The sequence below is a fragment of the Hyperoodon ampullatus genome (genome assembly GCF_949752795.1).
Source record: "Hyperoodon ampullatus genome assembly, chromosome: 2".
Taxonomy (NCBI): domain Eukaryota; kingdom Metazoa; phylum Chordata; class Mammalia; order Artiodactyla; family Ziphiidae; genus Hyperoodon; species Hyperoodon ampullatus.
This window is the reverse complement of record NC_136915.1, coordinates 113,578,136-113,602,939: the sequence shown is the minus strand read 5'-3', so window position 1 is coordinate 113,602,939 and position 24,804 is coordinate 113,578,136. Positions and strand designations below refer to the sequence as shown.

At 47.6% G+C, this 24,804-nt stretch overlaps 1 protein-coding gene across 1 annotated transcript in view; it reads right to left on the bottom strand.

The window, feature by feature from the left end:
- IL6R (interleukin 6 receptor) overlaps positions 1–24,804 on the bottom strand; it is a gene marked incomplete at its 3' end in the record, with an annotated part of 46,839 nt that overhangs the window by 1,160 nt on the left and 20,875 nt on the right. Inside the window, exons 4-9 of the mRNA XM_079697407.1 lie at positions 23,184–23,356; positions 22,356–22,522; positions 21,672–21,813; positions 10,148–10,194; positions 8,920–8,989; positions 4,976–5,069 (exon numbers count right to left, since the gene is read on the bottom strand). Of these exons, the coding sequence (XP_079553533.1) occupies positions 4,976–5,069; positions 8,920–8,989; positions 10,148–10,194; positions 21,672–21,813; positions 22,356–22,522; positions 23,184–23,356 (693 nt within the window). The remainder of the gene's footprint in view (positions 1–4,975; positions 5,070–8,919; positions 8,990–10,147; positions 10,195–21,671; positions 21,814–22,355; positions 22,523–23,183; positions 23,357–24,804) is intronic.

The following is a 24,804-nucleotide window of genomic DNA, read 5'->3' as shown; positions in this document are numbered from 1 at the left end:
GGAAAGTCAATGTTAAACAGGAAGGAGATAGACATCTCTCTGATCATAGCTTCGTTCACCCTGCTCCACTCTGGGCCCAAAGCCAGGGCTCAGTAACTGAGAAAAGTCACTTGACAGCCCAGAGAAAGATGAGATGGTGATAGCAATCTTCAAAGGTACAGTCAGGTCTCCTCCCTGAAGGGGACCTTCTGTCGGGTGGGGCAGCTCATCTCCCCCTCCTGCTTCCCACTTTGTCGCCTATTAACTTACTGCCCACTGACCTCAAAGTGGGAGCAAGGTGGTCTCCCTCAATTCTACTAAATGTCAGCTACTCCAGGAAGGGCTGGAAGGGAAGAGGGGAAACCAATGTCAAAAACAAGGTTTGGGGATTTTCCTTAGGTTTCTTTTTATATCGACAGGCTACTCCTGTCCTTGTTATGATAAATAATTGATAGTTGGCTCCAAATCTGACATTGGCTCTTAGCCTGTTATCCAAATGGAATAAACAATCTGCAGAATGTGACTTAGGCTTCGCCATTCAGGCACTGCACAGGAAGGGAACACAGCAGGTGTGCTTACTGGAGCTACGCTGGGTCCCTGGGTGGAATCCTCCTCCCTCATGAGAGAACTGAGGATAGAGTCATTATGCTCTGGATTTCAAAATATTCAGATCCTCTGACCCAAGAATTCCACTTCTGGGAATATACCCTCAGGAAAGAGCATAGCTACGGAAAAAGCTTTATGCACAAAGATGTTCAACACAGTGTTATTTACAAAAGCAAAACAACAACCCAAATACCCAATAATAGGAAGTTGGTTAAGTGATCTTGGGTATTATAGCCACCTAATGGAGGAGTGATGAAAGTGAGGTTTACAAAGAATTTGTAATAATGGGAAGAAGTGCTTATGTTATATAACTGATACTAAATTTAAAAGGCAGGATTCAGAGCTGTAGAGACAGAATAATCATGGCTACATAAAAACAAACAAGAAACTATGCAGAGGAAAAAGACTCAGAGGAAATTCATCTAAATATAAAGTGTTCATGAGCTGGGTGTCAATTGCAAGGGTATCTTCACTTTGTGGAAATTCATGGCACTGTACACTTATGATATCTGCACTTTCCTATATGTTTGTTAGACTTCGATCACATTTACATTTTAAAAATTAACAGTGGCTGTCTTTGCATAATGTGTCATTTTTCTCCCTTCTTCCTATTTGTCAGTGTTTAGCAAATTACCAATTTTTAGCAATCATGTATCACAATTTTTTTAATGTCTCTATTGATGTTACCTAACCAACATGGAAAGCAGTCTCTGTCCTCAGTTTTTTTCCAAAGCAATTGGATGGGTAACTGAGAAAGATGAGCCTTCCTTCTTTTGAAAAATTTTGAGGTGAATGAGATTTTTCGGCAAATCACTAAGCTCAAAGGGGCCTTTGAAACCCCAGGGCCTGGGGTATATCCACACTTGGCACTGCCCCGCCCTGAGCAAGGGGTCTTAGCAGGGCCTGGGGGCTGGAGAGGGTGCAGGGTGGGTAGAAGGAACAAAGAGCTGAGCTGTCAGACTTCATTTGCACCTCAGCCGCCACCTTTTACCTATTTTACATACTTGGGCTTCGTAATGTTTTGCTTAAAGAAAAGGTTCTGCAGCTAAAAGAAATTTTTTAAAAACACTTATAGAGCTTCCCTGGTGGCGCAGTGGTTGAGAGTCCACCTACCGATGCAGGGGACACGGATTCGTGCCCTGGTCCGGGAAGATCCCACATGCCGCGGAGCGGCTGGGCCCGTGAGCCATGGCCGCTGAGCCTGCGCGTCCGGAGGCTGTGCTCCGCAATGGGAGAGGCCACAACAGTGAGAGGCCTGCGTACCGCAAAAAAAAAACAAAAAACAAAAAAAACACTTATGATATCCCTTAACCATAGAAGTGGGAAAGTGTGATTTTAAAATATTGAAATAAGGGACTTCCCTGGTGGTCCAGTGGTTAAGACTCTGCACTTCCACTGCAGGGGGCACAGAACTGAGATCCCGCAGTGCCGCCAAAAAAAAAAAAATTGAAATGAGACAATACATTCAATACAAAATGATTTAAATCATAGGCATACATATAGGGAGTCCTCACCTAATAGTGTTAGCCATTCTCGATAAATGTGCAGAAAAGCAATTCTCTGCTATGAGAATCCTATTTTCTCAGTGCCTGATAGCATAAAATAAAGAGAGAGAAGCAGTGGGGCTCAGGGAGTAGGGTGGGGAGAATTGGCCCCTGTAAGTTATAACATCACTTAAGAAGATGGCACACCTTTTTCAACAGCACATTTAAATTTTAAAAAATTGTCACTGATGTTGCTGGAAAAATATTTAGAAAAATACTATGCTTTGCTTGAGACACAAAATAAATGTACTAAAAATAAAAAGATGGTGTCACAGGTGGGCGGGCTTTATTTCCTCCACCTGCCTCTCATTCTGTCCACTGTAATCTGGCCACCCCAACTGTACAGTGGCCCAACCATTTTGGCACCCCAGGCTCCCACATCATCTCTACATTTATACTCTTGTCTTGACATGGGGGACTTTGGGAGTTGCGGAGTTTTTCATTACTTGAAATAACTGGCCTCTTTCCAAATAAATTTGCCTTATATGAGAGAAAATGGAAACTCACCAGGCTAGGAAATAAATTACTGATATGTTCTCTGCACAAGGCACTGTGCCTTCGGGGACTCTGGTTGTGTAGCAACCAGCCAGTGTACAAGCACCATCAGCACATTAGCAAGCTAAGTCTGTGATGAGCGCTGTGGCCAATTCCCAGCCTAACACTTCTCTCTTAGGGGTTAACAGCACACAAAGATGGCGCTGCTTGTTAGTGGGGCCACTGGCCAACACTGGACTGATAGGACCAACTGGGCCCACCTCTTAGCTGACAGCAGGCTGGTGCAGTGGGCAGGGACTCTCAGGACACAAGTTCTAGGCCTGTCTCTGCTATGAATAAGTTGTGTGTCCTTGGGCAAGTCATCTTACCTTTCAGGGCTGTTTTCTCATTTGTAAAATTAAAGAGTTTGACTAAATGACCCGTAAGGCCCTATCCAAAAAGCACAAGCTTTGGGTTTGAATCTTGGCCTTACCCTTACTAGCTGTAATCACTCCACCTCTTTGAGCTTTCATTTCCTCATCTGTCAAGTAGAAATCACAATATTTACTCTATAGGGTCTGTGGTAGGTTATAAGAAAGGCCTTTTGAAGCCCTAATGATATAGAAATAGAAAGAGAACACAGAAGTATGTGTCTGAGGTGAGGCAAGGGATCCCTTAGAAGGCAGTAGGAAGACCTCAGAAAGTTGCCATGGCCCCTCTCTGACCCAAAGGTATAAAAGGCAGTGAGTTCTTGGTTCCTCCAAGGAGTTACCTCCACTCTTAAGGAACCTTACCTTCTGCACACCCTTTAGACAGCTTGCTCACTACTTCATTGGAAAATCAAAGCAAAACAACCCGAACACAGCTTGAGTTGTCATCTTGCTCATCTTCCAACCCAGACCACCTCGGTGGGCAAGCTATTTCAGGGTCACTGTGAGAATCCAATGAGCTGTAACATGTGGAAAAGCTCTCTGCCAAGGTCTTACCCCTCCTTCCCAAGCACCCTCAAAGACCACCTCTCACAACCACCAGGTAGAGTCCTTGAAAGTTACACACAAGGGAAGAGACAGGAAAAACACAGTGAAGTTTCTCCTCTACTTATATTATTGTAATTAACCACCATCCAAAGTCAGAGCCCAGCCTGATTTCCTTTAGGGCTTCAGCATATGCAAAATTACCAGTTCCTGCAGTAAAATCATGAACATAGCAAGTTTTCTTTATTGCCCATTCATTGGGAGCACTGTTACGTGATCTCTCTGCAAGCTTGGGAACGAATGACAAAACCAATGACCAAATGGAGAGAGAGACTCGGATGAAATGGGCATGGGCATTACAGTGACCAGGGCGCCAACCGAGTCCTCACCTGTGGTGTTTCCTCATCACCACCAGACGAGGGCACTAGGACAGGGCATTTAAAGGTGATCCACTAGGTCTGCTTATTTGGAGACACGGAATATTTCCAAGAATGTCTAGCTAGGCACTTCAGAGTTACCTGTGCACATACCCCTGGTGTGGTGCTCCTCTCGTGGTATTTTACTGATTTTAGTATGTGGCTCTTGGAGGAAAGGGAGGGTCATGTTCGTACTGCAATCCCAGAGCCTAAGGGGTTTCTTCAGTGTCTAACACACACTTCTCCCTCTGGTGTTCACAGCCAGGTTTTCCTGCTTCTTCTCCTCCCTGTCAGGCCACTCCTTCTCGGCCCCTTTCTCATCGCCTCCTCTACACAATTTTTCAATTGTATTCCACAGGTTACGTTGTTGGCCCCATCCTCTCCCATGGCCCCAACTACCATCTGCCTGCTGCCAATGATCTGAATTACCTCCAAAACTTGTTCACTTGGGGTTTCCCCAGTGGCACCAACATGTAATTGTCACTTTTCACTCAGTTGTTCTACCTCCAGTGTTTTCCATTCTTCATGGACGACACCCACCATCTGCCCAATTGCTTAAGCCAGAAACTTGAGGGTCAGACTTGACTCCTCCCTCTCTTCCATTCTTCTCTTCTGAGCTGTCATCAAATCTTGTCAATTCTACCTCTAAAATATACCTTGGGGCTTCCCTGGTGGCGCAGTGGTTGAGAGTCCACCTGCCGATGCAGGGGACACGGGTTCGTGCCCCAGTCCGGGAGGATCCCACATGCCGCAGAACGGCTGGGCCCGTGAGCCGTGGCCGCTGAGCCTGCGCGTCCGGAGCCTGTGCTCCGCAACGGGAGAGGCCACAAAAGTGAGAGGCCCGCGTACTGCAAAAGAAATATATATATATATACCTTGAATCCATTCATGGCTCTCCAACCCATTGTCAGCATCCTAGCCCTGGCAAAGCTAGATCAGAAACATGAGAACACCACAGGACCACCCCCCGGGCCCATCTCACCTCAGGACGATGCCAATACAGAGGAGCGTCCCAAAGGCCAGGCTTCCTCCAGCCACCAGGAAGGTGGGCAGTGGTACCGAAGTAGAATTTTGCACTAGGGAAAAAAAAAAAAAAAGGAAGAGAAAGAAGAGGAGGAGGAGGAAGAGAGGAGCAAAGGAAAGAAGGGAAAAAAACCACTCAGCAGGTGCTGTCAAAACCTCAAAAGAACCTCACCCCTGTAGGAGGAAACAGCTCTGCGTTAACCAACAGGCCACTTGACGAGCTTGCCAGTTTTCTGGCCAAAGCCACCTCTACAGGAGTCACCCCCAGCACAACCTGACAGACCCCAGGATTCCACCAGTTGGCAAGAGATACACCTCAAGCTCAGAGCTTCTGAGCGCCTGTGGCCAGCCACAGACTCCCACTCACTTTCAAAGTGGCTTTTCTAGTGGCATTCAGCCTGCCCCACAAGGCACAGAGGGAGTGCCAGAAACAGAGGCTTGGGGGACCTCATTGACGGCAGCGCCACCGAGGACAATGCCACGGAGACTCAGGTGCTTTAAATCAAGTGTTCAGGTGCAGTTTTCCCCAGTGGGGTGTCACCTCTTGCCTGTCTCCCCACTTGGTACTCAAGCCCCAACCATATGAACTTCATTCCATCTTCCTCATGCCATGTTCCCTCTCCTCCCAGAGCTCTTCCCACATGTCCTCTTCTGCCCCAGAATGCTCGTCCACCTTCACTGCACCTCTTTGCTGTCCAGTCCCTCATGGACCTTTGAGTCTCACATGAGGTGATGTCATTTCCTTTGAGAAGTGACCCTGCTCCAAGCTGGCTACGTGCCCTTCCTGGTTACTCCACCCCCTCCAGTCTGAGCTCCCTGAAAGCGGGGACCACATGTGTCTTTTTCCCAACTGCTCCCAACGGCTCGCGCGGTGCCTTGAACAAAGCAGGCTCACCAATATTTCACTGAATGAATAAAAGAACAAACTAGTTTCACGGGCTTCCCTGGTGGCGCAGTGGTTGAGAGTCCGCCTGCCGATGCAGGGGACGCGGGTTCATGCCCCAGTCTGGGAAGATCCCACATGCCGCGGAGCAGCTGGGCCCGTGAGCCATGGCCGCTGAGCCTGCGCGTCCGGAGCCTGTGATCCGCAACGGGAGAGGCCACAGCAGTGAGAGGCCCGCGTACCGCAAAAAAAAAAAAAAAAAAAACTAGCTTCACAAGCAGCCACGTCCTCCCACAGAAAGCTCCTTCCCATGGCTGCCAGAGAGAGACTCTGGACTAGACAGAGAGTACATCTGTCTAGCATCATTCTCTCCTGCTGGAAATGCAGATACTTGCATTCTCATGGACTTGGGATTCAGGCCCTTCCGCCCCATACAGTACCCAGTGCTGATGAAGATGTCACCTACCAGTCATCACTTCGAGTGCCCAGTGGATGCAGGCTTTGCCTTGAGCCCCAACTGGTAGTGGGCACTGACCACAAGGACGGGTCTCTCCTAGTATGTCCTACGTCTCTTGGCAGAGACAGCCATTTCATGTATGCTTGGCTGACTCGTTTACTAATATTTCATCACCTTTTGTATTTGTTCCTTCATTAATTCAACAAATATTTATTGAGTGTCTATCGTGTGCCAGGCTTTGTTCTAAGCCTTGGGGATACAGAGAATTGGATGACAGAAAGGCTCCTGGCTTCCTGGATCTTACATTCTAATCAAGGGAGACAGTCAAATACGTATGTAATACGATGTCTGCAGTGACAAGGGCAATGATGGAAAACAAAGCACAGAAAGGAAGAGTGACAGTAGGGGGTTCTGTCAGATTGGGTGGTGGGGAAAGGCCTCCCTGAGGAGGGGGCATTTGAGCAGAGGCCTGGATGAAGGGGCTGGCCGAGTGGAGGTCGGGGGAAGAGCATCCAAGGCAGAGCAAGCAGCAGACGCGAAGGCCATGAGGTAGAGCATGTGTGGAAGGGTGAGGAGGGCAGAGTGGGTGAGAGGGAGGAAGGAGGAGGCGAGGTCTAAGATTGGGGGCCTGAACCCATGGAGACTAGGGCCTTTCTTAGGTCTTTGGCTTTTACTCCAGGAGAGAAGATGGTGTTGACTCAAGGAGAGCTTGGATATGTGTTTTAAGAATCATTCTGGGGACTTCCCTGGTGGCGCAGTGGTTAAGAATCCACCTGCCAATGCAGGGGACATGGGTTCGAACTCTGGTCCGGGAAGATCCCACATGCCGCAGAGCAGCTAAGCCCGTGCGCCACAACTACTGAGCCTGCGCTCTGAAGCCTGCGAGCCACAACTACTGAAGCCCACGCACCGCAACGAAGAGTAGGCCCCACTCACCGCAACTAGAGAAAGCCCACGCGCAGCAATGAAGACCCAACGCAGCCAAAAATAAATAATAAATAAAATACATAATTTTTTTAAAAAAAGAATCATTCTGGCTGGTGGCTGGAAAAGTCTATTGGGGATTAAGACTAAAAGCCAGCAGACCAGCAGGCAGCTCCTAAAGTCCTACAGGAGGAAAGACAGCAGTGGCTGGACCGGGTGTTGGCAGTGGAGGAGATGAGAAGTGGTCAGCTCCTGGACATGCCTCAAGATACAATTGGCAGGACCTGCTGAGGGACTGGACATGGGATGAGGGATAGAAGAGGAAGCATGTCTAATTCCCTGGCCCCAGCAACCCAGAAGATGTGGTGTCAGTTCCTGAGATGAGGAAGAAGGACAAGAACAGATTTGGGTTGAAGAAGAGGGGAGGCATCAAGCATTCTCTTTTAGACACATTCAGTTTGAGATGTTTAGTAGGTATCCAGGTGGACACGTCACCTAGGCAGTTGGATATACGAGTCTGGATCTTAGTGGAAAGGTCAGAGATGGGGCTATAAGTTTGGGAGTCATGAGCCCATAGACAGTCTTTAAAGACATGGGGCTGAATGAGATAGATCATCAGTGAGAGGAGATGGAAAAGACTCCAAGGTCCTTCCTCCACAGCCAGCCCCTGAACTGCTGCCCCAACCTCCTGCCATTCCACCCATATCATTTAAGGCTCATTTCAAATGGCACCTCCTCCATGAACTTTCTCTGATTCCCCCAATGGACACGTTCTCTCAAGTCTCTAGATCCCACTTTGCTTTATCTCTGGCTCTCTTTTGTCCAGTCTCACACTCTGCTCTCTGTTAGTTACTACTTTCCTCTTTACCAGAGCCTGCCCCCTGGATGGTAGACTCCTGCAGAGCAGGGATGGGTTCAATTCCCTCTGAGTCCCCAGCTGTGCAGGCAGAGCTTAGCCCCAGGTGTTTAGTAGGTCCCCCCAGGTGCACTGCACTAGGCAGGGCTTTGCAACTGGGATGACAGAGCATGGGCATCCAGCATCAGGTGCAGCAGGAATCTGCCCAGGTAAAGGTATGGAGGCCAAGGCCTTCCTCAGAAAGCCCAAGAGCCATCAGATGGATCTACTCAGCTACTGAGCCTCCAGAGTCTGGACCCCATGAGTCCCATACATATAGTAAAAAAAAACACAGGACCTGGGATCTTTCTTTTTTTCTTTCTTTTTTTGGCTGGGATCTTTCTTGATGAGAATGTTACTAAGTTTTCCTGGTCTCACAGGTATAGGGAATCAGAACCATTGAAACCAAGGGTTTCCGAAGCAAAGATTTATTCCATTCCTCAAAGTGTATTCCATTTCAGACTCCAATAATTTTGTTGGTAGCACATTCATTTGTATTCTGGGCCAATTGTGAAGTATTTTACTGATTTATCCCACCCTTCTTATGGTTTCTTCACTATATCATAGCTAACAATATCAAACTTGGAGGTATAAAGTAAACAAAAAGAATATTTCTGCTATTGATCCTTTTCAATAAGCAGACTGGTCCTCTGCCCATATTTCCAAAAAGAAAAGGACTTTCTGCAGAGACAAGTTCTTTTGCATCCCGTAGGCCACAGAAATACAAAAATATCCAGTCCTTACCTGGGAGGCTTGTTGCATTTGCAGAATCTTTGGAGAAAATATTTTCATTATCTTCATTAGTAGTAGGTGCCTAAAAGAGACATTCCTGACTGTAAGCCTGTTTCTGCAGATTTCTCCATCATTCAGGACCCAGCTCAGGTGCCACCTCCTCCTTAACCCCCTGCCTGATCCACCCAAGGCATTCCTTTCTCTATCTAATGGACCTCTCCATGTCTGACCTGTCAATCTCAACTTTTGCACTATTATTTGTATCTAACAGCTTGCCTACACAAGGTGGGCATTTCTTCCCATCTGCCTCTCTACCAGGAGCTTAAGGGCACAGCACCTTCCACAGAGGAGAATCAATAGATACCCTGAAGCAGCAGTTGCATTACGGGTTCGGTCCCAGGGCGTGGATACCACCACTTACTAGGAAAAGCACAGGCTAGAACTTTGGATCCACCACTTACTAGCTATGTAACCTTGGGCCAGTTTCTTAACCCACATGGGCATCACTTTTCCACCCTTGTAGGCACAACCATCCTGACACCCAAATCCTGGTTATCCTAAGGATGAAATGAGTTAGCAAACGCCAGGCTCAGAGCCTAGCACGGCGTGGCAAGTTCTCAGTGTCAGTTCCCTCCACGCTCCAGCCCCACAGGCGTGGGCTTCACCCTGGAGCTGCTTCCACTGGTGCCTGGACAGTCCTGCATCCAATATAGCCAAGGTGCAGGACCCCAGGCTCCTTCCCTGTGCTGTCCAGCTCCAGGAGTGGCTGAGCCTCCCAGCTTAGCATTTAGGGAATTAAGGACCAGGAGAAGAGTTGTAGTTGGATGGGAAATTGGATTACTCAAGGATTTGTTGAGCAGCTTCAGAAGTAATCCTCTTTCCAGAAAATTATGACACCAGGAGTCCATAGGGGAAGAGCTCAGAAAAACTGAATCTGAGTCACAAGCTAAGCTGTTAGTTGTGCCCAGAGGTTCAGAGATGAAACAGCAGGCACCAGATACAAAGCAGCTCAGTGAGCTAGGCCGGCACCGCTCCACACTTTCCATGGCCCACATCCCCGGGACGAGAACTGCTCTTACCCTGCTTTACAGAGGTGTGAAAAGGACAGGCAAGTTGCCCGTGGCCATGTTTCTAGTAAGTGGCAGAGCTGGGATTTAAACCAATTTCTGCCTGATGCCAGCCCACAACCCTTAACACTAGGTGCTGCTGCCGTGACCCTTTGACAAGAACATGAGCTCACCTGCGTGGAGGGGGGCAGCTCAGTCTCAGCTGGAGAACTCTTGGATTCTGTGGATAGAAGAGTCATTATTAATGATTCATGGATGCTGAAAGTCCTATCTGATGGAATAAAATTCATCACAATGAATTTTATGCTGGAAACAAACAAATATCCAACCCTAGAGGACTAGCTATATAAATTATGATATAGCCACATATTGTAATAGCCTTTAAAAATATTTTAGAAAACAGCTAAGAATATGCTGTTTTATGAAAAATGCAAGACAAGAAAAAGGCCACAGAGTTTGATCCAGAGCTTCTAAAGAAACACATTTATATCATTTTTCATTATATGTTATATGATATATTGCAATATATATTCACACAGAGAAAAAAAAGTTGGAAGGATACACAGCACTAGATATAAACACCATTAACATTTTAATTGCCTTTATGCACACTTTTGCAATAAAAAATATTTATTTAAACATCAGATTCTAGGGACTTCCCTGGTGGTCCAGCGGTTAAGACTCCACACTCCCAATGCAGGAGTCCCCGGTTCGATCCCTGGTCAGGGAACTAGATCCCGCATGAAGCAACTAAGACCCGGCACAGGCAAATAAATACATACTTAAAAGAAAAATAAATATAAACAACAGATTCTCACCTGTCTGGGTGGGCTTAATACACTTTGCTCGAGAAGGGAGGTGGACTGGGCACCCTCCCAGGCCCCTCTCCCTCCATGGGAACCACGTTTCTGCAGAAACCCGCAAGGCTGCAGAAGGCCAAGTATCAAAGCGAGAGTGCTGACACAAGGCCAGGCTCAGCGGCAAACGTGGGCCCGAGGGACCAGGCGCTGAACCCTGACAGGCAATGTGTGGAATGCTCTGGAGTTTAAAATATTTTTTTTTCAGTTCATCATTTTTCCATCAAGAAATTAAAAATACCACAGAACTGGTTTACACAAAGATGTCGAGCCTCCCTGAGCCAGGAGTAGAAGGGCTAGCAAGGGGTTGGAGGAGAGGGTGACCCTACTTCTGCTCAGGACAGAATTTCCAGAGGGAGTGTGCCTTCCCAGGAGGGGAGAAAAACCACACACTAGCAGCACTGGAAGGGACACAAGAGCATGTTCACCCTCCCCATTGTACAGAGAGGAAACAGAGGCCCAGAGAGGGAAAGCAACTTGTCCAAGGTCATACATCAAGTTAGCCTCAAATGAACCTAGGATAAATGGGAGGAACACAGTCTCTTATTCCTGTGTGTTCCTCCCAGACCAGCCTAGCAGAGAACAGTTAGACTCATAGCAGGGGGTGATTGAAGGACTAAAGGGGGGTGCGGGGATACTAGAATGAAAGCTAAAACCAGGAGACAGGGGCAAGGCTACATAGGAAATATGGCTGACCATGGATGGTTATTCAGTGCAGTGGTTCCCAAACCCAGACATGTTCAGCATCATTGGTGGCTTTTTAGGTCCCATCCTTGACCTATGGTCTCAGGATCTCCAGGATGGGATTCAGACATCAGGGTTTTGAAAAGGTTCCCCAAACCCAGAGAGATGTTTCAGGAAGAAAGGGAGACCAGTATACTTTCAACCCTCAGCTCTGACCCCCCAACATGGTATGTGGTCCAGAAAAGGATGTTTAACCTTTGGTGGCTCAGATTTCCAGGGATAAAGTAGGAATTTTATCTCAAGTAACCCAGGAATGTTACCAGAATGGACAAAATTTTTCTAATGCATAGTAAGATTGTCTTACATAACAAGACTTTTTAAAAAGCTCCCCAGGGACTTCACGGGTGGCACAGTGGTTAAGAATCCACCTGCCAATGCAGGAGACATGGGTTCAGTCCCTGGTCTGGGAAGAACCCACATGTCACGGAGCAACTAAGCTCGCAAGCCACAACTACAGAGCCCACATGCTGCAACTACTGAAGCCTGCACACCTAGAGCCCATGCCCCGCAACAAGAGAAGCCACTGCATTGAGAAGCCCACGCACCACAACGAAGAGTAGCCCCCATTCACCACAACTAGAGAAAGCCTGTACACAGCAACGAAGACCCAACACAGCCAAAAAGAATAAAAATTTAAAAATAAATAAATTTGGGGCTTCCCTGATGGCGCAGTGGTTGGGAGTCCGCCTGCCGATGCAGGGGACACAGGTTCGTACCCCGGTCCGGGAAGATCCCACATGCCGCGGAGCGGCTGGGCCCGTGAGCCATGGCCGCTGAGCCTGTGCGTCCGGAGGCTGCGCGTCCAGAGCCTGTGCTCCGCAACAGGAGAGGCCACAGCAGTGAGAGGCCCGCGTACCACAAAAAATAATGATAAATAAATAAATAAATAAATAAATAAATAATTTTTTTAAAAAAAAGCTCCCTAGATGATGATGGGGACCCCTGATTCAGATCATTTGTCCCCTGAGATGGAGCAACTTTTGCATCATTATTACTAATAATCATTTCCATTTTACAGATGAAAAAACTGGGGCTCAGGGTCAGAGGAAATAAGTTAGATTAATAATATTAACTGCATACTAATAGAATATTACTAGTATTTCTAGCACCGACCTTTGTGGAAGCTCGCCCGACTCCAGTTCCAAGTGATTCTTAGCCTATGTGATGCTGAAGCCTCACAGCAATATACGAGGCAGGTACTATTATCTCAGGTTTACAAAGACATGGAGGCTCAGGAAGGTTATAAAGCATTAGCAACATCTGTGAGCACATATTTTTTTTTCTGTTTGGACAGAAGTATTTCATATTTCTCCTAAAGTATTTTATATTTCCCAATGCCTCCCTTCAGCTAGCATGTTGGGTGAAAGAGGGGAAGGAACCATCATTCACTGGTCCCCTTGTGCCCCCATGTGCCTCCCATGTGCCAGGAAGTTACAGGGGTAAGGATAGTGGTGGTGGTAACTAGACAAAACAGCAACAATAACAATGCCTAATATTTATTGAGCACTTACTATGTGCCAGGCACCATTTTACCTACCTTACATGAATTAACTCATTTAATCCTCACAACAATACTCTGAGATTGGTACCATTTTTATCCCCACTTTACATATGGAGAGAATGAGACACAGGGAGGTTAAATAGCTTGCCTGAAGTTTTGTAAGAAATATGTGTTAAGACTTTCTGACTCCAAGAATATTCTTTTTTCCCCTTTATTAAAAAAAAAAATCACCTCTAGATTGAACATTTCTCAAATTCAGGGACTGTATCTTACTCATCTTTGTAAACTCACTTCTTAACACAGGCCTGGCATCTTGCTGAAAAACTGTGTAGTTAGAAAATTTTTAATTATGGAAAAAATCACTTGGAAAAAAAAGACTATTCAGTACATTAACATCAACACTGAGTGTGTCCCTTGTATTAATATTTCCATATTGTAAGGTGTACTTTTATATTCATAACAAAGTGAATGAATGAATGACCATACTCTAATAAGTGAGACTGATAAAGACCACCTGTGAGTTTTTTCCACACAAGTTTTTAAAACAAGAGACTTATTTCTGTTAATTTGAGAATGGATTTGGGTTTAATTGCTTGGGTTTTGGAATAGAGAAATCCAATATGAAAGATGGCAGGGGTCTTCATACAGATGTGTAACCTTGGTCAAGACACTCAACCTCTTTTAGGCCTTGTTTCTTCACTTCTAAGCAAGGGGATAACTTCCTCCTGCACAGATCACCTGGGATCACAGGCTGAAAGGACCTAGCACTCACGAGGCACACAATAATATCTGTTTAAAAACTGACCCAACTCTCAAAATTCAGAGCAGAGAATATAAAACATTTTCTAACACAATAATTTTTTAAACCTAGATGACCTTGGGTATAGCGATAACATTTTATTTTATTTTATTTATTATTTTTTAATAAATTTATTTATTTATTTATATTTTTGGCTGCATCGCGTCTTCGTTGCTGTGTGTGGGCTTTCTCTAGTTGCGGAGAGCAGGAGCTGCTTGTTGTTGCGGTGGCTTCTCTTGCTGCAGAGAACGGGCTCTAGGCACCGGGGGCTTCAGTCGTTGTAGCTCGTGGGCTCTAGAGTGCAGGCTCAGTAGTTGTGGCTCACGGGCTTAGTTGCTCCGCGGCATGTGGGATCCTCCCAGACCAGGGCTTGAACCCGTGTTCCCCTGCATTGACAGGCGGATTCTTAACCACTGTGCCACCAGGGAAGTCCCACTAACACAATCTTTTTAAATTGTATATTATGACCAGTTAAGATATGGGCCACTGGGCTCCAGGGTTGGAGTACATAGAGAGGAAAATAGGAGTGGGCTGAGAATAAGAAGAGGAAAAGGAAAGAAAAAGGAAGCCAGAGAGTGGCAGGGAGATGAGGAAACAAGGGAAGAGGGAGAAACCACAAAGCCAGACATTCCCAGAGAGGGTTTGGGGGCGGGGACACAGGGACCCACAAGCTGAGCAGCCCCTTCCACTCTGAGCTTCACACCTCCCCTCACAACCTGTAAACCACCAACCAGAAAGTTAATCATGGCTCCTCCATTCATGAAAAAAAAAACAAAAACAAAACAAAACAAAAAAACCTCACCAAGGAGCTGACAGTCTCCTGAGGAGAAAGAAGTAATCTCCAGCTGGGCCCCAACACCACCCAGAATGGTCTGTGGAGAAGTCTATTTGTCTAAGGCCAAAGGAGAAAAAGACAGACAAGGCAGCATGGATATTTGCATGGTGTAAGGTTGCCAAAGTGTCTTCCTTCTGAGCTTAAGCCCTTGTTTCATCCTCTCTTTCATGAAATAATGGTGATGGTCAATGGCAATAGCAAATTTTTATTTAACCATTTAACTTTATGTCCTTACTTTGCAAAGTTAAAAGTTGGTGACCTTATTTGGTCCCCAAAATTCTTTTTGAAATTTTACAGAAATCCCAGGAAGCTCTGAGCTATCAGGGAGGGTGTGGGAGCAACATGCAGGCTTGTGATCTAGAAAGATGCCTGTAGCAGTGGCGTGGAGGACACCTGGTGCTCGCACACCAGAGACAGAGATCAGTTTCAGGGGTCGTTATAAGAATTCTGTCGAGGGATTCCCTGGTGGCGCAGTGGTTAAGAATCCGCCTGCCAATGCAAAGGACACGGGTTTGAGCCCTGGTCCGGGAAGACCCCACATGCTGCAGAGCAACTAAGCCCATGTGCCACATCTACTGAGCCTGCATGCCACAACTACTGAAGCCCGCGCGCCTAGGGCGTGTGCTCTGCAGCAAGAGAAGCCACCTCAATGAAAAGCTCATGCACCGCAACAAAGAGTAGCCCCCGCTCGCCGCAACTAGAGAAAGCCTGCGCACAGCAACGAAGACCCAAAGCAGCCAAAAATAAATAAACTTATTTATTTATTTATTTATTTATTTATTTTTAAAAAAGAATTCTTTCGAGATGGACAAGAACCTGAGCCAAGGAAGGGGGGTTGTCTAGCCTGATGTCCTGGGGATGTCCTGGCTCAGGGAGCGGGCTGGGTGGTGGTGTTCTTCTCTGGACAAGGAACACAGGGAGGTTTGTGAGGGAGGGTGTGGGCCCAGCTCTGGGCAGAGTGGAGAGAAGAATCCAGAGCTCAAGGGACAGGTGTGGTCTGAGACACATGTGAATTGCTGGCATTTGGTATACACTTACCACGTGCAGGGCTGGGTGCAAACGGCTCTCCATCTCGTTTAATCCTCACAACAACCCTGTGAGGAGGGTTTTTTGGTTTTCGGGGTTTTGAGGCAGGCCTATTATTCCCATTTGACAACTAAGCACACCTGGGCTCCGTCAGGCACTTCCCTAATGTCGCACTGTGAAGGGGTAGGGCCAGCAACCAGAGCCCAGTCCGCCTGATGCCCAGTGAGGACAATGCACAGAGTGGACGTGGAGAGGCCACCCCGTGGAAGGGGCACATGGAGACGCCGTGGCAAACAGCACGAGAGTGGAGGCAGGGGATGCACACTGATGGTTGAACGGGGCACAGTCTCTTCAGAAACATGTCCCCAAGTGCCCTTTAACCTGCACAATTTCTCCCTCGGGGGTGCCAAGGAGACGAACACAGTGAATGCCCCCAAAATGGGACCGGAGGGGTTGAGGTGACAGTACGTGGCTTCAGGGATCGGGCCAGGGAGACCCACCTGCCTGGAGAGTCCGCAGACCTGGCCTCTGGGCGCCCCAAAGGCCTTGTGGATGCAAACCTCTGTCACCTCCTCAACAGTGTGATTCCAAAGAATGGGTCCACGTCACTCGCTACCTGTCACAAGTGGTTCTAATTATTTTCCAGGTGTCAGTGAGCAGGGTGTGAGAGGGAGTTAAAGGGAGCAAGAAATAACCCTCTTATGCCTAATGGGCTTTTCCCTGGCACTTTGCCCCAAGCTCGCTGTGCAAAGGGTCCACAGACTTGCTAGATGCCAGTCCTGCCGGTGCTACCGGAAAGGACAAATCTGGGAGAACTCCACTCTGGAAAGAGCGGCTCACCAGCCGCCTGTCAATGTGTAACCTCTTCTTCCTGCCCTGACATCAGGGTGACATCAGCCCTGACATGCAGGGACTCGATGAGTCCCGGCAGCAGGTGCTGTCAGCAGTCACCTGGCCTTGCTAGCTGGAGCAGGGGCCCCAGACTGGGTGACTCTGCACCCCGCGTTCACACAGGGAACCTTGCTGTGGCCACAGACTGTGTGCGGCCAGGCCTTGGCCTCAAGGGGGCAGCACTCACTGAAGTCCATGCTCCTCAATCCCCTCCCCCAGGCCTCTACCAGCCCCCCTCCACCCCCACTCTCTGCAGGCCTTCCCGCAGGAGTAGCCTGCCTCCACCTGCCCCACTGGGACCTCCCACCCACACATCTGTGCTCCAGCCCCACCAAAAGGCCCTGCCCTTGTTCACAGTCCGTGCCTTTGCACCTGCTGTTCCCACTGCCTATAAGCCCCATTCTCTACCTGGGAAACTCCTACACATCCTCCAGGACATAACTCAAATGTCACCTCCTCCATGAAGCTTTTCCTGCTCTTTCTAAACTGCCCCAAGTATTGTCTGCTCCACAGCCTTATCAAGTACAATGGGATGCTCCCCCAGCCCCACAGCACATGCTATAATCACTGGGAAAGCTTTCGAAAATACCATTCCACATTCCCCTCCACATTCTAATTCAGTGGGTCCAGGATTGTATCCTAGGGCAATTCTAGGATTCCCATAGCCCCATTCTCTTTATACCAAGAACCAATCAACATGGCACTGCAAATTGCTAATCTTTCTACATTTGCAGTACGGGTTATTATTTCTAAAGAATGTTTTCTCACTAAATTCATAAAAATTCCCAAAGGGGACAAGACAGGTCATGTCATCTCCATTTTACAGATGACAAGACTGAGGCTTTGAGAGGTAAACTAACTTTACTAAGGTCATACAACATGATTCCCAGGTGCAATGTAGTTCCCTTGACCTCTGTGTCATAACCCCCACACCTAGGCAGGGGCATCCTATCTGTGTGAGCTTTGAGGGCTAGAGGCAGGTCCTTGGGGTTGGAAAGCCCATCGATGCAGTATCTAGTGCACTGACATGTCCCAAACAGTCAAATAACTCTACCGTCAGTAAAACACACCTAACCTCCCTCTCATTTTCCAGAAGTGCTCCCCAATTTCCAGCCTAAATCCCTCTTGCATCAGAATCAACCAAGTTCCTCTTGCTCTGCCCTCAGTGGAGAGGGGAGAAGCTGGTATCTCTCTTGGACATTCACCACTGGGGTTTTGAAGAAACGCCCCCCACAAAAAAAAAACACACATGTACAGAACGGGGAGCTCAAACTCTTCAGCTGCTTATGTGAACAGAGGCCAAGAGTTCTGTCTGAGCTTACACAGTCACTGTAGCAAGTCACAGAAGCACAGGACCTGAGGCTGAAAAGTCAGAGACATGTCTCTGCTACACCATCTTCCACTGTCAGGAGAACGTCAACAATTTAAAGAAGAACATCCACAAATGAGACCAGCTTTAAGGGAAGGTGACCAGACAGGTAAGGAATTCACAAGCCATCCCATACAACAGCCTGGGAACAGAAGCCCAAGCAGATAGGAGTCCCCTGGGAATTCCAGAAGAATTCAGAGAGAGCAGACTAGCAGACTTATCAGGGGTTACTCTGGAGACCAAGGCCCACTGAGGTCAGATTTAGATTCACATGAGAAAGAACTTTCTACTTGAATAGGCAGTTCTCATAAAAAGATATACAAAGAGCCAGTAAGCACATGAAAAGATGGTCAACATCACTATTTATTATGGAAATGCAAATCAAAACCACAATACCACACCCATAAGGATGGCTATTTGAAAGAAAGAAAGAAAGAGAGGAAGGGAGGGAGGGAGAGAAAGAGAAGGAAGGAAGGAAGGAAGGTAGGGAGGGAGGAAGGGAGGGAGGAAGGAAAGAGAAGAAAGAAAAAGAAGGAAAGAAAGAAAGAAAGAAAGACAGAAAGAGGGAAGGAGGAAGGAAGGGAGGGAGGGAGAGAAAGAAAAAGAAAGAGAGAGGAAGAAAGAAAAAAAGGAAGGAAGGAAGAAAAAGAGAGAGAGAGAGAGAAAGAAGAAAGAGAGAGGGAGGGAGGGAGGAAGGAAGGAAAGAAGGAAGAAAATACTAAGTATTGGCTAGGCTATGAAGAAATTGGAACCCTGCACATTGCTGATAGGAATGTAGGAATGTAGGAATGTAAAAAGGTGCAGCCACTGTAGAAACCAGTATGGTGGTTCTTCAAAAAATTAAAAATAGCATTACCATATGATGTAGCAACTACACTTCTGGGTATATACTCAAAAGAATTGAAAGCAGAGACCCAAACAGATATTTATACACCCATGTTCATAGCAGCTTTATTCACAATAGTCAAAAAAAGTGGAAGCAACCCAAGTGTCCATCTATGGATGAATAGATAAACAAAATATGGTATATACGTACAATGGAATATTATTCAGCTTTAAAAGGGGAGGAAATTCTGACACAGGTTATAACATGGATGAATCTTGAGGATGTTATCCTAAGTAAAATAAATCAGTCACAAAAAGACAAATACTGTATGATTCCACTTATATGAGGTATTCAGAGTACTTAGAGTAGTCAAACTCATAGAGACAGAGAGTAAAATGGTGGTCACCAGGGGCTGGAGGTAGGGGTGAATGGGAAGTTACTATTTAATGGGTATAGAGTTTCAGTTTTGCAAGACGGAAAGAGCTCTGGAGATGGATGGTGGTGATGATTGCACAACAATGTGAATGAATTTAATGCCACCGAACCATAAGCTTTAAAATGGCTAAAGTGGTAAATTATAAGTTATGTATAATTTACCACAATTTAAAATTTTAAAAAAACAAGAAAGAACTTTCTAACAAAACAGGATTTCCTAAAGCTGTTTGTAACCATCTAAATTAAGTGGTTGGGATAAAAAGAAAACAGGTGTCGGCCTGTATCCAGAACATTTCCTCTGCACAATGTGATAAATGATTTGCTCCCCTTGCAAAGGCTCCTAAGGCCATGTTAATGTTTGGCCTTCAGATAATGAGCGTGTTTTCGCTCAAAGTGTATACAAACCAAAGACAATCATGGACAGGGCAACACAATCTAGCCTGAAGGATGTTCTGATTTATTTAAATGGTCTTTCTAAGTAAGATATAGTAGTTAGGCCTCCCTTCCTGTCCACATCTTAGCAGGAAATGAACTTTTGAGGAGAGGATTCAATAGAAAGTTGCCTCCTGCTCTTGATGGACAGGAGAGGGGGACAGCACAAGAAAAGATCTGAGCCTGCACTTGACATTGCCTACATCCAATTAACAAGACACCCTAAGCCCTAAGCCCACTCCTCTGGCTCTCCCAGGACAAGAAAGACAAGGATCACACACTGCAAAGCCAGGGTAGAGAAAAGGCCATCACATTACAGCATCCATTCTGGGGGAAGAATGCCAGCCTACATATGAAAGTCTCCCTGAAGGGACTTCCCTGGTGGCGCAGCGGTAAAGAATCTGCCTGCCAATGCAGGGGACACAGGTTGGAGCCCTGGTCCGGGAAGATCCCATATGCCACGGAGCAACTAAGCCCGGGCACCACCACTGCTGAGCCTGTTCTCTAGAGCCTGCGAGCCACAACTACTGAGCCCATGCGCTGCAACTATTGAAGCCCACTTGCCTAGAGCCCGTGCTCCACAACAAGAGAAGCCACCACAATGAGAAGCCTGCTCACCACAATGAAGAGTAGCGCCCCTCACCGCAACTAGAGAAAGCCTGCACGCAGCAACGAAGACCCAACGCTGCCAAAAAAAAAAAAAAAAAAATTCTCCCTGAAGCCAGGGGTAGAAGAAAGTGGCAGGGGTAGGGATGGGCCTGGACAATTTATATCATTCTATCTTTTGCTTTTTTTTCCATACACACTCAATAAATGGGTATTTTATTATTTTTTTAATTGTCTGGTATTTAAGAACAACTAATTTGGTCCAATTATGCTGCTGGACTAAAAAGATCTGACGCTGAAGCAAGCCTGGAAGCTATTCTAAAATAAGAACACTGGGAACAATGGGATGGGCTGCTACAAGGGATAGTAAGCTCTCCATCTCTGGAAGCATTCAAGCAGAGGCTGGGTAACCACTCTCTGGGAGATTCTTGCACTGGGTATAGGTCTATTACATCCTAATTATTCATAGGAAGGAGTCAAAAGATAATGTCTCAAATTATTTTCTTAGAAAAAAAAAAGCCATATTAGTTTGTTATTCAGAGTGAAGGAGGCCACCAGCAGAACTAGAAACAGAAAGTGAGCTGCTTCCTCTAGAAAGCAGGACTGGAAATGGGAAGGGGTGGGGCAAGGGACACATTATTATAAGCCCTTCTTTGCTTCTTTGCCATGAGAATGTATTAATTTGATAAAAATTAAGTTAAAAAAATTCCCATGGGTTAAAAAAAAACATTAGTCACACAGTTGCTAAACAATACATTTCTCAAAAATATTTAATTACATGGGAATGCTCACAAAAGTTTATATATAAATATACACACATGTAAATATACTTAGAATAGGAAAGACGTATAGTAAAATGTTCTCACTGGTTTTCTCTAGGTGGTATGAATACTGGTGATAATTATTCTTTTTTTTTTGGAATTTTTCACTAATTGCAGTAATTACAGATGATTATTACTACCTTTAACATATTTTTTTTTCAAGTAAAAAGCATTAGTTAACTGTGGTAGGTTAAATATAGCTACAAATTCTTTGCGGCTCCTCCCATCAAGTTGTGGAGGAACTTTCCCCCCTTGAGTCTGGGCTGGCCTGCTGGCAGATGACAGATCTCAGGGAGAACCGAGAGCTCCAGCCACCAGCCAGAGTCAACCGTCAGATGTGGCAGTGAGGCCATCTTGGACAGTGCAAACCTGATGCAGCTGCATTCATGATTCAGGCAAAACCAGCACAAGAGCTGCCCAGCTGACTGATTTTCAACGTCTTGAGCAGATAAATGGTTGCTATTTTACCATGAGTTTGGGGGTGACTTGTTACATAACAACAGATAATTAGTAAAGTAACAGAGCTGAAACATCCCTTCCGCATTTATCACATACCTGTCCATGGGACGCCGGTGACCTCCTGGCTCCACTCACTCCATAAGCCATGCCCAAACTCCTCCTGGGCCCGAAGCTGCACCACATGCTTCATGCCACTCCAGGCGTCGTGGATAATGCAGTGATACTGGAGCTCCTTGACCTGAGGGCAAGAGGCACAGGTGACTCTGGGGTGGGGCCTGGGTGGCACCAGGTTAAGCAGCTCCACAGGGACATGGGAGTCCTGGGACAACCCCAGCCCTTCAGCTGCTCCCTCTCCCAGGTCCAGTGGATGACTCAGCTGGGCAGAGATGCTCCAAAGGCTCACACCACCCTGGAGGCTCAGAGCCAGGTGGGGTTGCCGTCTGGGCCAACCGGTGCAGAAACTGTAAGTCACAGCCCCTGCCCCTATGTAACACAGAATCCTGCAAGCCACATCCTTGACTTGCAGGCAGCCCATCTCTCTTCCCAGCTCACACTCGATCTCACAAACTGCCCTGCAAAGAGGAGATTGGCCTGGCATTATTATTCCCATTTTATAAATGAGGCAGCCAAGGCTCAGAAGGGTTCAGAGACTTACTCAAGGCCATGCAGGTAGTGAGTGGCTGACCAGGACCCAGAACTCATTTTTTTCTTTCTAGTACCCTTTCTACTACCCCTGAATCTAGGGGCTCTTTTGTGTCCAGAAGTAAAAGAAAAATTTACCATCCACATTGTGAATGTCTTTGATCGTTCAGCCCGGTATCGGAGCTCAAACTGTAACCTGTAGAAATATGAGTTCCAGGAAGGGGGGTCTTGCCAGGTGACGCTGAGCCAACGGGGGTTTCTGTCCACGGCGGTGACCGTGACATTGACGGGTGGGTCAGGCTGCACTGTGGGAAAAGGGAGCACAGCTCCTATGCAGCAGCAAGTTTGGTGCCAAGGATAGACCCATGAAGACTGCAAGTCCCCAGCAGGCAGGACCCCACCTCCAGCCCCAGAACACTTCCCCAGGCACACCCTGACAGGGCGCTCGCCTGCCACAATCAGACCTCTGACAAGTATCCCAAGGGCTTCTCCGGTGGTGCAGAGGTTAAGAATCCGCCTGCCAATGCAGGGGACACGGGTTCGAGCCCTGGTCTGGGAGGATCCCACATGCCGTGGAGCAACTAAGCCCGTGTGCCACAACTACTGAGCCTGCGCTCTGGAGCCCGCGAGCCACAACTACTGAGCCCACGTGCCACAACTACTGAAGCCCGCGCACCTAGAGCCCGTGCTCCGCAACTAGAGAAGCCACCGCAATGAGAAGCCCGCGCACCGCAACGAAGAGTACCCCCTGCTCACCCCACAACTAGAGAAAGCCCATGTGCAGCAACGAAGAGCCAACACAGCCAAAAATAAATAAATAAATAAATTTTTTTTAAAAAAAGTAAAGCCCAAAAGGCACCAGCTCACCAAACCCCTCACTGGCCCCTCCAAGAAGTCCATGAGGAACATTAAATCAAAAAAAAGGAAACAGTTGGAGGGGAGATGAAGCCTGAAGAGCTTACTTACGGATTCCATAACCCTCAAATGTTTGGGGTCTGCTGGATTGGCTCCCGGCACTGTTGGAGACACACAGGGACACGACGTACAAAGAGTTGTCTCCCTCTGGGACTGCCAACTGGCAGGAGAACTGCTGCAACTCCGGGGAGTACTGGCAAGGCTCCTGGAAGTCTTTCACCGGACTGCAGACACAAAACAAGGGCGGGGCTCGCTATCAGTTGCTGCACTTACTCAGGACAGGAGAGAAGAAGGGGTAGGGGTTAGGAGCTCAGGCTCTGCGGCCTGACACCGGGATTTTTTTTTGTTTTTTTTTTTTATAAATTTATTTTTATTTATTTATCTTTGGCTGCATTGGGTCCTCGTTGCTGTGTGCGGGCTTCCCCTAGTTATGGCGAGCGGGGGTTGCTCAGCAGTTGTGGTGCAGGGGCCTAGCCGCTCCGCAGCATGTGGGATCTTCCCGGACCAGGGCTCGAGCCCGTGTCCCCCGCATTGGCAGGCAGATTCTTTTTTTTTTGCAGTACGCGGGCCTCTCACTGTTGTGGCCTCTCCTGTTGCGGAGCACAGGCTCCGGACGTGCAGGCTCAGCGGCCATGGCTCACGGGCCCAGCCGCTCCGCGGCATGTGGGATCTTCCCAGACTGGGGCACGAACCCGCGTCACCTGCATCGGCAGGAGGACTCTCAACCACTGTGCCACCAGGGAAGTCCCATCCCCAGGGGGGTTTTAATCTCCACTTCACACTGAGTAGCACTGGGGATTTTGAGTAAATTATCCAACCTCTCCAAGCCTCTGTTTTCTCATTCGAAAATGAGAATATTAACAGTACCCAACTTAGGATTAATTGAAAAATGAGTGTTAAAACATCTAGCTTAGCATCTGGCATGGCAGTCTAAGGGGCTGAACTAGAGGGCGCACTCAATCACTGTGGCATCAGAGAGGTGGTGCATTCGGGCTCTCTGCCAGGTCCTGGGCTCTTGGCACTGCAGGGGATGCAGAAAGGAATCAAGAGGCCCCACCCTGGCCTCAAGGCACTAACAGAAAAGACCTGCCCTCAGAGGACTAGGACAGCCAGTAGAATGCCATCCCAGAACCTCGAAGCACTGGAAGGGTTTGCAAAGAGGTGGCAGTATTTCCGGCCGTGAGCCCAGAAAGGAATCCTGGGTGATGAAGATATTAGAGGTGAGTCAGACACTGTCCCACCTGGCCTGGAAGCCTGAGACTTCACCCACTTGTGACATGTGTGGGCATGTGAGTCCAGGGCAGCCACTCAGCCTGCCGCCTCAGTGACGAATCACCCATCAACCCCTGATTTGAGTTTGAACCCCAGGCCAAGCACAGACTTTCCTTCTGGGAAGCCTGCCCCCACCTTCCCGGTCTGAGTTAGGGCCTCCCTCCCTCCCTCCCTACACCGTCACTCAGGCACCCATCCCACCTAACACTGAGAAGGTGGGGCCGTCTGCTCACACGTGGGTACCCCCGTGGGGCTTGAGGGCTGGGGCCCAGTCCTGTTTGCCTTGTGCCTCTCCCTCAGCCTAGTACAGCACCCAGCCCACGGCAGACGCCGAACTCGCCAAACACTTACGGAGAGAGCAAGCGAGCAAGCGCAGTGGGGCGAGGGTGTGACTGCGGGC